Raw genomic sequence first — 15,616 nt, 5'->3', positions numbered from 1 at the left:
TTGTCATCAGCAGATCTCTTCACTTTACCACAGATAATGAATAAAGCTGAGTAATATTTGGACAGTATTCTATTTGTTCATAAAACTAAAATAAATTGTAAATAAAGCATATACTACAGAATGCTGGTGATGAAAATGAAATGTGGGTTTTTAGTAACTCTATATACAGTATTTTACTGGGACACTGGGCTTTTCTCAGAGACACTGGTGTGAGTCACTAACATTTTACAGGAACTGGCCTGAGACTGAGAAGTCGGCTAGAAGGTGTTCCTGTTCATTTGAACTAGTCAGCTCAGTATTGTTTATTTACCAACTGGGATAAATTATGTCACTAAATAGGTAACCTGTGAAATAATTATCTTTTGCTTTCAACTTTATTCTAGAAAACACTTATAAAAATTTGCAGAACTTTCCAGAATTAGCAATGATCATGTGAATAATAATGTGTATTTTCTTTTCAGGATAAAAAAAAAAAAAAATGGCTGTGCTGTGTTTTTTGAAAAGTGTTTGATACTGTTCACTGTTAATTGTTTGTTGTTAATTAATTACTTTTATAAGGAGAGACACGATATATCACAGACTACACCAAAAGTAAATGTTCAGAGATATAATCATGAAGCATTTTACTTCCCTTACAGCAAACTGTGCTCATAGGAGAAACTAGAGGAATGGAAATAACAGGTAAAGGTATCACTGTCTAATGATTCATCATTGAGTCAAATTGAAACATTTCTAAACATGAAACATATTAGTTGGAGATTCTTATTTGTGTGCAAGAGAATATTTACTATATATCTTTTATTTCTAAGAACTAGCCATCATAGTTAACAAAAAATCTGTGTCATTATTGCCTGATACCAAAGTTTTTAATAAATGCTTTTGTCTTTTATATTAAAATTAAGGTTTGAATGAAATTACTTCAATTCCATAATTCCAAGGACTAATGAGTTTATTTAAAGTTTTATAAATGTATTTGTTTTGTTTATCAAATGAATACCGTTAAAAGTATTTGTAATCACTGAAATTTTTATAAGTGAAAACTATACATGTGGTAGTTCTTCCTTCGTGCTGAGCAATTACACATTTATTTTTAAAAAACTTTTTATTTTGAACTAAGTTTAGACTTAAAGGAAAGTTACAAACATAGTTTTTATTTTTCAAGAAGGAGGTACTCGGACTAAACAATGCTTGCAGAAAATTAAATTAAGGAGTGGTCCTAGAACTTCACCAGTTCAAGATCTTAGTTAATTCTTGATCTTTGAGGATAGTCATCCACATCAACTACTCCACAGGACAACATGCTGTAAATCCAACAGAGTAGCAGGAATAGTTTGAGTATGTGAGCTACCCACATCTTCCATAGGCCAAATAATTGTTTTGCTTTCATAAACCATAATTTTGTAAACTTTTAAAGGAGCTTACTTTGTTGAATAATTACAGATTTTACTTAACTTCACTCTCTTAAGAAATCTGCACTTTAAAGAGATGTATGCCTGATGCTTCTCCAAAGGAAATTAAAGTAAGTTATTTAGACGCAGATATTAACTGACCCTGCTTCCCAATACAGCAGACATTTAATAGAGAGATATCATTTCTTCTTTCCCAACTCTTCACATTTCTGTGGAGGCCTGCTTAGAAAAATCATTTCCTTTCATCAAAATCTTAGATGGAGAGCAGCAGCTCAGTCAGCCTGGCATCTGAATTTTGACCATAGCACTACTGCAGAAATAGACTGCACATGGCAAATGTAGCTGTACTTACTTAATGCATGATTAATTATTTTGACTAGTTAGGTACAAAAACTGAGTCTCTCTCATAATCGGAAATTGTTTATCTGTTTTCTGAAAGTGGATAAGGATATGTAACAGAGACATGCTTACCACAAGTTCTTCAGTAATTGCCAGAGCAAGATAAATGTATAAAATGAGGTTAGGCCATGAAACATTTTTATGTTTAAATTTAAATTCTCATCTCTAAACACCTCTATTAACAGGAGATTTGAGATGCAACCATCCTCCTAATAAAAAAAATGAAATCTTTAAGATTGAGAAACATTTGTAAATAACGGATCCTTTAAATATCTCTGAACTTTATTCTAAAACTTATAAGGAGAAATAATAATTGCTTTATATAACCACTGATACCATTTTAGCATTTGATGAAGATGTTAATTTATGGTTGGTTAGCAGTTTATGGCTGTCATTAGTTTTTCAGTTTGGTCCACATTAGAAATCTATTTTTCTTTTTTATTTTAATCTCAGACAATTATATAAAGATATAGTTATGTTTTATCTAAAATGTATCATTCTTCTATAGCATTTCAAATTATTCACAGATCATAGTTCTTATATGTGCATATATGAATTTAAAAATACAGCAATAAAATGCTTGAAACAGACCATAAATTTGCTTCATATTTTATTGCATCTCTGAATCAGGTTGAGGAGACAAGGGCAACTATGGTCTTTGGGAAAGAATTAACTCTTTCCCAAGCTGAGAAGGAGAATAACGCATTGTGCATAATTAAAGCCAACTCCCAATCAAAGCATGATGGTGACTTGTGAGCCTTATCCATCATATATGTAGTGGGGTTGGGGGTGGTGAGGATTAATAACTGCCAAATCCTCTTTTCCTCTGCAGTCTAACCTTCCCAACCCATTCATTTCTCTTTCAGAGCTCTCTAATCTATATTTCTGTACTGCCCAAATTAGAGAAAAGTGGAGTAGAGAAAGAAGGAAAATTCACACACACATTCTAGTATACTTGATAATTTTGCAATAGTTAAGAAACAGTCTCCTGGATTTGTTAAGACGAGTAATTTAGAAAAATTGGTAGAATTTAACCCAAATAAAACCTCACGGAAAGGGAACAGAGTTTCCCTGCCGCGTGAAGAAGCGAGGAGCTCTTTGGGGTTTAAAACCGGGGCGCTTTCGCAGATGCCTCGGGTTTGGTGCGGCTGCGGGATGTCTCTTACAAGCCTGGCAGCTACGTGTGAACCCACATGCCTGCTGGCATACAGGGGACAACCCGATCCTTGAGCCACCCTCGAAGGACAGTTTGAGGCAGAGCCCCTGAAAGTTCTCCTTTTGTCCCAAGGAACTTGGCGGTTGAAGGGCAATTGCGCCCGCAGGGGTGGCTGGAAACGCAGGTCCAGGGGAAGCCCGGAGAGAAGGGGTGCTCTTCGGATGCGGATCCCGAATCCCTCCGGATGCAGATCCCGAATCCCTTCGGGAGCACTGCGCAAGCAAAACAGCGCGGTGGGCGCCAGTGCTGTGTGAACGTCATTTGGTTTGATTGCAACCCAGGGCTGCTGGACCTGCTGGAAGGCGGCCCCTTCCCTCCTCCCGTCCTGCCCGGTCCCCAGCACAAACACTCTCCTGGTTAGGAAAACAGGCTCCTGGTTATCACCCCCAGCCCTGTTCACTGGAACTTTGGTTCTAAACACCGGTCGATCAGAAGAGCCAGAGATTTGCCGGGCAAAAAGACTCTCACCCTAAGAGTTGTTTCTACTGTTAAACTGAAGTGACTGGCTCCGTGTTTTTCCTTCTCTTTCCCTCTTTCCATCTACTATGTCTAAAGTTTGATTTAAAAGGCCGAGTTTAAATAAACCTGCAACTCATTGGCTTGGCAAATCCAGAGACTTTCGAGTTGTACATGCCAATGCAGACCGCGCAGGAGCCGGGCTCATTTACTTTGCCAACACACACACACAAAAAAATGTTAATTGATGTAAAGTTGCTTGGCACGTGGATAATTTAGTCTTACCTGCATTTTAATTGAAAGAAAACCTATTTATGTTTCTGATGTTCAGGTTTTGCGATTTAATTTTGTTTAAAGGCACCTTTGTGTAGTTGTTCCCTCCCCCTTCTCCTTTCCATCTGAATCACGTTTTCATAAAAGGTTAGACTAAGTAGTCTCACCTGACCAGGATTCATTACCTCCTGTATTCCATGAGCACACTTTCGGGTTTCCACTCGCTTCCTCGCTCCGCCCGGCAGGGCCGCCACGATGTGCTGCGAGCCGGGAAGTGAACTCATGATTATTTTTCAAAGTCTGGGAAGTGTATTATCCTTTTTTCTAGTGGTAATTAGTTACCATAGCATCTAATACGTAAATGTGCCCAGGGCACACCATTAACAGTTAAACGGAGGATTCAATTTAACACATGATTATATCTTTCATAAGTCATTACATTGGAAAAGTCAATGCCACTCATTCTGGAGCAATCGCAAGGTCGGGGCCGCGTAGAAAGGTTCGGTTTCCGCGTGCTAGACCAAGAGTGCCAGTTGGTGGAGAAGGGAATTCTGTAAGTCTCGGCCTCCCTGCTGTAAGGATGGATGGTGGGTGCGATAGGAGGGAGAGGAATTTAAGCGTAGCACAGGGTCTTGGAGGGGTTGCCCAGCTGCGGGGACTGGTGAGAGCATTGCAGACCGCGTGCGGGTGCGCGCGCGCGTACACACATACACACACACGCACACACACTAACACATACCACAGGGAGGGAGAAGCAGGGGTAACTAGAGAGCTCTTCGAAGATGATCATTTGCTGGTCCTTCTGTTGGTGCCCAGTGTCAAGCTGGCGATGGGACCCTAAGTGAGAATAAAAAGCCAGTGGGATTCTGAGTTTTTGCTTGGCCTCATCTGTCCACTCTCAGCTCTGTAAGGAACACCAGCAGCGAGATCGGACTGGCAGGATGGGTGTGCCTGAGAGAAGCACCCCAAGGCGTGGTGGATGCCAGAGCAAGCTCAGGGGTAGCCAAGATACCCTTGCACTCTGGCTCATGCTGCAGTCTTAGGAACCAGGCTGTCTGCTCTGACCCAAGGAGACTTTTGCAAGACCACACTGACTACCCCGATGTTCAGTCCCCCATTTCTGACCTGTGTGCTCTATGCTGGACAGACAGCTGGGGTCAACGGTGTGTAGGCTAACTCTTCAGACTAGGCCAAAACTCAGGGCTCAAACCCCAGAAAGAAAGTGCTCCAGGGCTTTATCGGGAGTGGAAAGAGTTGTTCCTCCAATCACTGGCTTCCTTTTCTTAAAGCTGCTGCTGAAAACCCTTTAGAAAGGTAGGAGTTAGGGCAGAGAGGATCACCTAAGTAAACCACAGAAAATTCCTCTCCTGTTTCTTTCGGATGGCCCATGTTTATTGCTGAAACCACAGGCTGGCCAATTCCTAGGTGTGGAAAGAGGGTTGATTTGTCTCAAATTATCAAAATGAAAATAAATGTTAATAAACCTAATACATTAAATAATTATGCCTATTCATGTGACATTTGAATGTATTCTCAATATTTTCCTATCCCCACCCCCATCCATTTCAAGTCTCCTTCAGGACTAAGATTGAAAGCTGAGTGATTAAAAAGAGGAGGATTCTCATTTTTTAAATTTTTTCCCTAAAGTTCAAGATATGCTATTCTGTACAATTTTTAATAATAGTTGAACAGTACAAAGGTTGCAGAGGAAGTATTTCAAGAAGGCCTTCTAATAATGAGAAATATTAAACAGTAAATCTTGCAGCAAATGTGTCCCCTACAATGTTAATATGCAAAAGGAAAAAAAAATCTGACTGGTGGTGGCTGTGGTTAATTCCTAATCAGAATGATGGACAGCAGGGCCAGAACAATACAAACTAATGGCTGTGTTGCTGATCACTTTACCCCTTGATTAAAGACACCCAATTATGGCGCAGAACAGTGTCGTAATTATGTTTCTTAATCACATCCAGGAGGTTTAATTGCCTTAACGATGTGTTTCATTAAATGAATTTAGGTATTATAGTCGACAGTTTTCATACACAGTTGTTTTCAAATTAACATAATATTAGACATCGTCATGGAAATTGTTTTAATAATCATAATTAGACGCACCCAGGCTTTGTCTGGTAAATGCTGAGAGACGGGTCGGCTCCTGCCTGGGGGCTGCCCTGGTCTCCTCCCTCCTTCTGCCCTCACTCCAAGTCTGGGAGGGCTTCAGCTTCAAGGCCCTTTGCTGTTATGTTTTCTGAAAAGTTACAAGTTCTGATTAATCTTTTTTGATGGCAAGTGGAGCAGAAAATATCCTTCCTCACCCCCCACTAAGTTTGATGGCATTTAGGGATATCTTTATGAGCAGAGGCTGTATAGACAAAAATGCATTTAACATACTGGGTACAGAGGAAACATCTAACTTCTGCACCACCACCACCACCACCACCACTACTACTATCTCTGCAACCTGCGCCACAGTGGAAAATCACACCTTCTATATTTGAGGGCAATACAAAGGTCAAAATACAAGTCTCGACAGTCATTCTTTAACAGAATCAATGCCCAAATCAATCAAAACTTGGAACCTAAAAGTCTCATTATCAAGCGACACTAGTAAGTTCTGATCATCTCTATGGGGATTGTTTATGCTTATACGATTCAACCTAATTAATTCTTTTTATCACAAAAAAGCAGAAAGCCACAATGAAATCAGCGCTCAGAGAATACAAGTGCATTTTTTCCTTGGCCTTCAGGCATTTGGAGGTAGAAACTTTGATGACAAACTCTTTAAAGAAACTTTACCCTCTCTGATGGGCCCTGGCATGGTTAACAATGCCATACAAGTGGAAAAAGATTTCCAGGGAGAATATGGCCTTCAAAGTTCATGCCAGTAGCCAGAAACTTGGAATCTCTTCTGGGTTTCACCACTGACCCCATTCATCTCTCCTCCTTATAACAAGTAAATAAGTAAATTAGGGCTACTTCTAATTGTGCCTCCCTGCAAAAACTTTAGTTCCACCTTCTCTGAAACTCCTTTCTTTTTTGTTACCTTTCAAGCAAAGAGTAACACAGAAGAGAGGTGATTGCTTCTTCCACAAAGCACAGCATAATAAAATGTTTGATCAAAATATTTTAATAAAGATTCTTTCTGACATAGATACACATACAAATGGTCGTACATGGCTGTCATAGTCTGATTGACCTATTTAATATATATATATATCATTCTTTACACATCCAAAACCCGCCAACAGATCCATCACAGCTCCCAACTCACCATCCAACCTGACAAACTGAATTTGTATTATCTGCAAGGAGTGGAAAATAGCAGGACTCCATTTTTAAAAAAGATTTTCTTGATTTTCATAGGACGGAAAGGCAGTCAAACAGCCATGCAAAACTAAAACTGAAAGCTCACTTTGGGTAAATAGCTTCTTGTTCTTCCTTAGTTTTATTTCTTTTTAAATTTTATTTTTTTAGAAAAATAACAAAGGATTTCACACCATAGGCAAATCAAACCAGTCTTTTAACTTAAATAATTCTCCACAGTTAAAATAACTTATATATGTACATATATATTAAAAGCAATTAAATTAGACCTTTTAAAAATGCACAGCACAGCCTGGAAAAATATTTGCTTAGCATGTTCTTACGTATAGGATCTATTGCTGTGATGTTTTTCCCTTTTGGAATGTAAAGGAGTCCCCTTTCAAAAAAGAGATCAATTCATTCATCAATTAAGAATACACCTTTCCTGTAATTTTTGGACTGAAGCAATTTATTAAAGCTCAATTTAAATACAGGGATGATGCAACTGAAAATATCCAGGTGACCTTGCATAAACCTAAGCAGCTCAAATACATCAATATTTCTCTTCATACTTGTTGGCAAATAAACCTTTAAACACTTGGCACACAGTATAAGTAATCTATAAAACAATCTTAGAGGCATTAAAAAAATCTGCACATAAGACCCATGACCTTAACACATGATAAATACTGTTGATGTGGAAGGGTCATTGAAGAATAACAAATAAATACCATGAATTGTTAATACATCATTGCAGAGTAGAAAGTAACAAGGTGCACATAAATATTTTTAAATGCAATTCTTTCAGCCACAGTCAGTTTTTTTTTTATATCACTCTCGCCAAAACTTTGAGCATTTTCACAGGATTAAAGTTCAGAGACAATAAAAAATACAAGTCTTCCATAGCAACATGTCTCTCTCTCGCTCTCGCGCGCTCTCTCTCTCTTTCTGGGTTTTATTTCCCCCTCACTTAAGTCAACATTTCAAGTTTTTCTCCTGGCTCAGAATCAAAATTTATTTTCAAGTGCCCTTTCTGATTTGTCTGAATGAATATTCCATCTCTCATGCTACCCAACCCCTAACTCCTCCTCTCCCCCTCAGCACTAGCCAAATTCACAATTATTAGTAGGATTAGTATTTTGCCATTCAAACACTCTCCAGGCTTAATAACCAAGCACTTCTTCTCAACTTATTTTTCACCTTTAAGGAAGATTCCACTTCCTCGCGATCTAGGCTGCCACCAAAGTTGCCACTTTTCTGAGAAAAAAAAAAAGACATCCATACTCCATCCCAACTCCACCTCCCTCCTCCCTCCCTCCCCACCCCAAAGACCGAGATTCTGGGGATGTCAAGGCTAAAAGTCCCGTTTGTCTCTGATACTTCTCCTCAGTTCTTGCCTCTGCTTTGTTTGCTCTGCAAGTGTTTCACAACTACGAGAGGACCAAAATAAAGGGGGTGGGGAGCAGCTTTTCGCTTTCCTCTAGATTTTGGGTCGGTCTTGTGTTTTTCGGGGGTGTGTTTAAGGCTTCTCCGTGCACTGTTTGCAGAGGCTGGAGGAGACGCTGTTGAACAGGGCGCACTTCTCCGGGCAGGAGGCAGCCGGGGGCAGCCCGGCGCTGAACGGGTAGCCGGCCGCCTGCTCGTAGGCGCCAAGCGCCGGGTGCAGGGCAGCAGCTGCTGCCGCTGCAGCAGCCGAGCTGGGCAGGGAGGCAGCCGAGATGGCTTGGCCCTGGTTGAGGTAGGCGACTAGGCGCCGCATCTCCTCCAGGGCCTGCGCCTGCATGAGGATGTAGTTCTTGGCGAGCAGCAGTGTGGCGATCTTGGAGAGCTTTCGCACTGAGGGGCTGTGCGCGTAGGGGATCACCGCGCGCAGCTCGTCCAGCGCGTCGTTCAGGTCGTGCATCCGCCGGCGCTCTCGGGCGTTGATGTTAAGCCGCAGCGCCTTTTGCTCTTTGGATTTCTTGCTGCTGCTGCTGCTGCTGCTGCTGCTGCTGCCGCCGCCGCCGCCACTGCCGGCGCCACCACCGCCACCGCTACCGCTGCTGCTACCCCCGCCGCCGCCGCCGCCGCCGCCCAGGCCCCCCGGGGGAACGCTGGCGCCGCCGTGGAGGTGGGCATTGGAGCAGCCCTCGGCTGCCTTCGCGCCACCACCTCCCGCTCCTGGGGAGGCCCGCGGGTCGGCTACTCCGGCCCGCAGCACCAGCTCGCAGCGACCGTCGCTGTCGTCGTCGGGGCTCTGCTCGCCGCCGCTGCTCTCGGCCACCGAGCCCCGGCTCGCGCTTTCGCCGTATTTGAGGCAAAGGGCGGCCCCGGCCGGCAGGCTGCTCAGGCTAGGGTCGCTCCCAACGCCGGCTGTACCTACTAGCAGCCCGGGGACACCCACCCCGCCGCCGCCGCCACTTCCCGCGCCGCCGCCGCCGCCGCCTCCTCCAGGCGGCGGCAACAGCAGCCCTGCCCCCTCGGGGTCAGCCGGCTCGAAGCAGCCCAGGGGCGACGAGGAGGAGGACGCCGGGCGTTCCCGAGGCGGCGGCGCCAGGGACAGGTCCATGCCTGGGGGCGTGGAGCGGAAAGCCGCTTCCAAGCGCTTGGCTGTGGAGGCGCTCAGGCTCTTGTGCAGGAAGAGGTCGTCCTCGCCGGCGGCCGCTGCACCGAGGTGCATCCCGCGCTCCATGGTCCCGCGCCGGCGCGCAGCCCGGGCCGCCGCGCCCGCCGCCGCCGCCGCCGCCGCCTCGGCTCCGGAGGCAGGCGGCCCCACAGACGCGCACGAGCCGGGCTCCGGAGCTGGTGCGCGCGTCGGTCCTGGTGCTGCCGGCAGCCCTCTCCCCTTCTTTCTTTTTCTTTTTCGCCTTCCCCCGCGCTCGCCGCCTCCTCTTCTTCTTCTTCTTCGTCTCCAGCCGATGGTGCTGGCTGCTGGGGCTCACCATGGGCCGCGGCCCCGCATGGTGGGAGGGTGGGCGCGGAGGGAGTGGAGCCGCCGCCGCAGCCGCCGGCGCTCTGAGCCCAGCCCCGCGCCTCCTCTCCGCACCGTTTATCTTGCTTGGATTCACCTTCAAGAGATTTCCGGACCCATCAACCAGCCGCCGCCACAGACGGGGGAGTCTTTTACATCATTATCTCTGAGTAGGTTATTATGAAGAAGACTCGCCTGTTGGGACAGCGCTTTCTACCCAATCAGGTTAACGTTTTAATTAATAGGATTAAAACGGTAACAAACAATCGCAGGCGCTATCTGGCCGCGAGTCTGAATAGTTTCATTTCCCAGGTCTGAAGACAGGCAGCAGCTAGAGCTTTATAAAAGGCGCCTGCTCCATTATTCTGCCTGCCATCTGTATACACAGCTTAGCGCATATGTTTGCAAGGCGCTGGGTCCTGTTAGTAACCCAACAACTGCCTTTAGCTTGACATGTGTGGCGACTTTCACTCATCAATGAGCACACTAAAAGCCCTACTTAGAGCCGAGGATGTTCTTTGCTCCTTCAGCAAATTGTAGATCGGCGGCGAAGCCTGCGAGTCCTGTGGAAAGCAGACGCCCCCACCCACCGCACCCCACCCCCCACTGCCCTTCCCTCGCCACTGCTGTCTCAGCTTGTGCTAAATTACCCTTCCGGGCGAGAATTATACTCCACCCCTGTTGGTAGGATGACTGGGTCTGGATTTGGGGATGGGACTTTCCGAGAGGAGGTGGTGTCCCAGTTGGCTTGCCCAAAATTCACTCTAGATTTTCAGCTAGTCAGAGAGCAAAGCAGTCGTCCCCCCGAACACTCAGCCTCATTTCCACACCCCCCACTGCCCATTTCCTACCCAAATGGGAAAAAGAAAGGAAAAAAAGCAAAATGAAGAGCAAGTGATCATGCAGCCCATTTTTTTTGTTGTTGTTTGTTTAAGGTGGGGTGGGAGTGATTTTGCAGTGGTCTCCAAATAACTGTTAACAGTGATGATAATTGTGAAGTACACAATTTCCTAAACTGGAAAAAAAAAAAAAGAAACAAACAAACCGGTTTCTCAAACTTTCCTTAAGATGAAAATCTGGTTGCTTCAAAATAGTCAACTTCACCAGGAGTCAATTCCGCTCCCACACCAAGTGAGGCATTTATGCATATTTATTTACCCGGAAGCCATTTAAGGACATCTGGATCAGCCTCGGTTGTTCTTGGAGGGTTCGGGAAGGGAGAATGTGGAAACAAGCGCTCCTCTCCGGATGGGCAATGGTACACGCGGTCCTCTCACTCCTGAGTTCGGTCTCTGGGTACACATGGTATTTAGCAGCTGGTTTCCATCCTTATGACATAAGTAAAAACAATATTTCCCAAAACCTTCCAATAACTCTTTCTTATATGGCAGAATTACTGAAGACTATGCAATTTTTGGTTTCTCTGTTTTCATTAAAAACCTTTTAATTGTGGCTTTCAGAGTTGGCCCCAGGTGTTGGACTCTTTTCATTACATTTTGCTCTAATGTGATGAAATTCTAATTCTCTCCTTACCATATGGTTAAATTTCCCCACTGAGAATTAGTTGAAAAAGGAGAAATAATCTATTAATCTCTGTAATAGAATCACAAATGAGGTTCGCCACAGAACCTGTTTTTGAATGGTAATATCAGAACAGTTGGGCACCTTATTTCATAAAGGAAGGGTGAGGGCGACAAAAAATGTCTGTATTTTCACCTGGAAAGGATGAAAAGGGGCCCAGCAGTATCTTTCCATAGTAATTCTCTGAGATCCAATCTTCAGGGGACAGAAATACTACGTAGACGTCGGTTACCTACGCTCCTTTGGATGTCCTGGAACCTAAAGATTGAGAAAGATCAGGCGGGGCTGCGGGGGTCTCTTGTGCCTGAGACCAAGACCGGGGTTTCTGCAGGCTTGAGCTGTCCCACGTGTCTCGTCTGGGACCCCGAGGTTGTTTACGTGCAGGGCTGCCCCTCGCTCACCGCAACCCTCCCACCGTCCCTCCCCTGGCGTTCGCAGCTGTTAACCTCTCCCTTTAGAAAGCTAAAGACACGCTAGTGTTACTGTTTTTCAATTAGCAGCTTTGTTTTCACGGGGATCATAAACAAAGGTTCTCTCTAAACCTAAATGAGTCGTGTATGCATGACACTAACTTATCAAAGTCCTTGGGTCACTTTCGGGAGAGCGGAGGCTGGCCCGGTCTTGGCTCTGGGCAGGGTGGGAACACATCTCACAATGTCTGACTTAGTTCTCCAGCCAGCTTGCCCTTTTTGTGGTCTACCACCTTCCGCGGGGCGCCAGGATTCCTGCCGGCCCGAAGTGGACATTTGAAGGGCGAAGGATCGATCATGTCTGGGATTGGTGGGGGGCGCCATGCGGTACTGTGAGCGGCAGAACCGGGATGGCAGAGCAGGGGCGATACTGAGGGCGGCAAAAGCCCTGCCAGCTCAGCTAGACCCAGGATCTTCGCAGGACCTTTGTCTTTCGCCCTTAGACAACAAACACTTGAGCGCACCTCGTGGCCCTTCCCCGACCCCACCTCCACGACCTCCTACCACCTCCCTCCTCTCCCTGGCCATCCAAACTCCTGGAACAAACTTATGCACAACTTCATTTTACTCGGTAGGAGCCAAAAGCCTCTTCCTTTTGTAATTCAAGAAAATCCCCCTAGTCTTCCCGGAGGAGGTGGCTGCTTAATAGTCGCTGAAAACTTTGCTTGGGGAAACGGCCGAAGAATTTATGGAAGCTCTAAATACGGGCCTTACAACAACCGTTGGGGAATGGTCTTTGAGGTTTATGCACTCGTAAACTTTTGCTGATTGCTTCTGGGAAGTTGTCAGGCACTTAACACTGCATTTATCTTACAGGGCAATGAAAACACATCTGCCCGGTGTCTCGTTACTTGGTTTAATCGTCGCCAGCCCTAAGTCACGGCCTGGGCTCCTTCTCCTCAACTGTGTGGCATCCCGCCGCCTGGTTTCGGCCGGGCAGAGGGGTGACGTCAGCCGCTCACACAGTGCCCCCTGGCCGCTGGAGCTCGGGAAATCTGTGCACTCGAACTTGGCTCCGCCAAGAAGGTGGGCAAGGATCCGGGCTCCTGATGGAACTGGCAAGTTGGAAAAGTGGCAAAGGAAAAGCCAACGTGAGCGCTTTCGGCTTGCACAGACAGAAAGGGTGGGAAATCAGGTCACGGCGAAATCTTCTGACTCACAGATGACCGCTTAGAATGAAACTACAGAAGAGAAGTCCTCTGACTCTGCAGTTTCACAGAGGGTCACTGAGTTACCAAAGCAGTTGGGAAACAGGGGCAGAGGACTGCCCCCAGTCTGCCGGCAGCAGGGGTACGGGGGACAGCTCGGGACACTCTGGGGACCGAGCGGGCAGTGGGTGCCTTCCCCGAGGAACACCCAGCCCAGCGCTCCAGGTTCTGGGCTGGTTGGCTCATCGAGACTGGTTGGCCAAAGCATCAGGAAAGGGAACGTTTTCGGCCCGGTGTTGGATACCAAATTATAGCCGCCAGGGCAGCTTGTGTAAAGATGAATATCGTTTTGTTACTGCGGGAGGGAATACACCTACTGCTTTGAAAGGATTTTAAAATATTCAGCAAGCAACACCGCATTGAAACTGGTGCATTGAGCTGCAGACCAAACTAATTTCTAGGTACTATTTAAATTCCTTAATGGTCATCTTGATATTTGCTTGAAATTTGAGATAGGAACCCAAATAAAATCAGAACGGAACATAATCTGCTGTAAAGAGCAAAGCCAGGAGTTCTTCTTTGTTATTTTTATAGTCATGATAAATAGTTTATTACTTCACTAGTTTGAAAAGTTACAAGTCTGAATTTCAGTAGCTATGTGTGTTTTCTGAGAAGGAAAATTATCTCTCTGTGTGTTTCCATTTATCTCTTTCAGAACATTCTAAAAAGTAAAAACAAAGTTTGGCAAAAATGACAACTTTTGCTTGAGAACAGCTCTGGAAAAGCGAATCCACCGAGAGCCGTGGGAATTCTCCGCCAGCTGTGCTTCCCTAGCCGAGGAGGAATCCAACCCGGAATATCATTTCTGGTCCCCACCGCGGAGGCCCCAGCTGGACCCTCTCCCGAAAACTGCTCGGGGAGGGGCGTGCGGTCTCAGCGCCCTCCACTGCAGGGTCCAAGCCTCAGTAGCCGGGCGCGACCTCAGCGCTCCAAGCCCAGCATTCTTGGCAGCCCTCCAGGCCGGAGTCAGAGGCACATTGACCTTGAAGTTACACTTGATGCGTCCACCTGGGGCTGCCTGGTGGCGCCTGGGTCAGCTTGAAACCCGCGGGACTGAGGGGGCTAGGTGTGAGGTTCACCCTCCTGCGCCCCCGCGGGATTTGGGAGCACGGGATCTACCCGGAGGCAGAGAGACTCCAGCCCATCAAGCGCCAGAGGTCAAGCCTTTCGGCGTCGTTTTGTCGTGTGTATTTTCTCATCCCCTTCCCCAAGTCCTACAAAGCTCACTTCAGAGAGACTGGGTTCACATATGTGGGCTCATGAAGAGGAGGACAGCGAGGGTGACGACGCTGGGGGACTAGCGCGAGCTGGCCTATTCCTGGCAGTGCGCCAAGGGTCCCCCGTCTTGTTAGTCTTTCCAAGTTGCTTGGCTATTCCAAAACTCGACTGTGGAAAAGTTGAAACTTGTTCATATAACGTTCTTTAGAAAAGATTATCCTTGTCTGTATCTATTTTACAGAAAAGATGTTGGTCCTCACTACTGTTTGGCGACGAGTTAGCCTAAATTTGGACAGACCTTGAAGAGAAACCCTGAGCCCCGGGAGGCAGCCTTTTCAGCGCAAGGTGCACACACAGGTCCCCCAGCCCACTGCGAGGGTCTCACCTGGCTCCCGCGTGCTCTTTCCCCACTTTGGCGACTTTGAAGGCCAAGGGGACCGTACAGTGAGCGAATAACTTGGCGCCTGCATTATCACTGCTGAAATCCCAGAGAACAATGTAGGACATGCGGGTGGAGGTAGAGCAAAACTAGTGAAAAGAATATATGAGGAATTCACAACCGCCTTGCCTACTTGGGACAACTCCTTCATTCAGTTGTCCGCCCTAGGGGACTGTTAGGCTTATTTGTGTCACATGCGTCTCTTCCTGGAATCTTATCATCACAGAATATTAAACATTTGAAAAAATTTTAAAGATTAAACTTGTTCGAGGTAAAAATGGTAAACACTGTTAGGGATTGCCTGGCGTGTACGAATTAAGGAAAGAAAGAAACTGAAAATTCAGCTCGGCTTTGGGAAGTTTAGCTTTGCCATTTAAAACCCACAGCGCCATCTCCTGGTAATAAGGAGAATATAGCGATGGATGACAATACTGAAATGCTGACTATGAAATACTCAAATGAGAGAAACGCCTCAAAAATTATTTCAACGATAGGTTGATTATGATTACAAAACATGATCTGACATGGACATTTATTATCATTAAAAGTTATCAGACAGAATCCTGGAAGCTAATGATTTGTAAATAGAAGTTTGTATATTTATACATGCATATATTTTATAGATTCAGATGCTTATGCTGTGAATTTATGATAAGATATGATTCTATAATTTATCACAAATACATAATTTTAT

General features: G+C 45.6%; 2 protein-coding genes across 2 annotated transcripts in view; one reads left to right on the top strand and one right to left on the bottom strand.

Annotated features, from left to right (window-relative positions):
- CYP7B1 (cytochrome P450 family 7 subfamily B member 1) overlaps positions 1–3,924 on the top strand; it is a 207,192-nt gene extending 203,268 nt beyond the window's left edge. Inside the window, exons 6-7 of the mRNA XM_077942825.1 lie at positions 639–681; positions 2,675–3,924. Coding sequence (XP_077798951.1) covers positions 639–681; positions 2,675–2,781 — 150 coding nt within the window. The 3' untranslated portion in view covers positions 2,782–3,924. The remainder of the gene's footprint in view (positions 1–638; positions 682–2,674) is intronic.
- A 2,940-nt stretch (positions 3,925–6,864) lies between these two features.
- BHLHE22 (basic helix-loop-helix family member e22) lies at positions 6,865–10,162 on the bottom strand. Its single transcript, XM_001092364.5, has one exon. It carries the CDS (start codon positions 9,725–9,727, stop codon positions 8,576–8,578), a length of 1,152 nt encoding a protein of 383 aa, XP_001092364.4. The 5' UTR covers positions 9,728–10,162; the 3' UTR covers positions 6,865–8,575.
- Positions 10,163–15,616: the final 5,454 nt, after the last annotated feature.

The sequence above is a fragment of the Macaca mulatta genome, chromosome 8 (assembly GCF_049350105.2).
Source record: "Macaca mulatta isolate MMU2019108-1 chromosome 8, T2T-MMU8v2.0, whole genome shotgun sequence".
In the NCBI taxonomy this organism is placed as follows: Eukaryota; Metazoa; Chordata; class Mammalia; order Primates; family Cercopithecidae; genus Macaca; species Macaca mulatta.
Note: the sequence above shows the minus strand (reverse complement) of the source record. Positions and strands in the feature narration are given on the sequence as shown.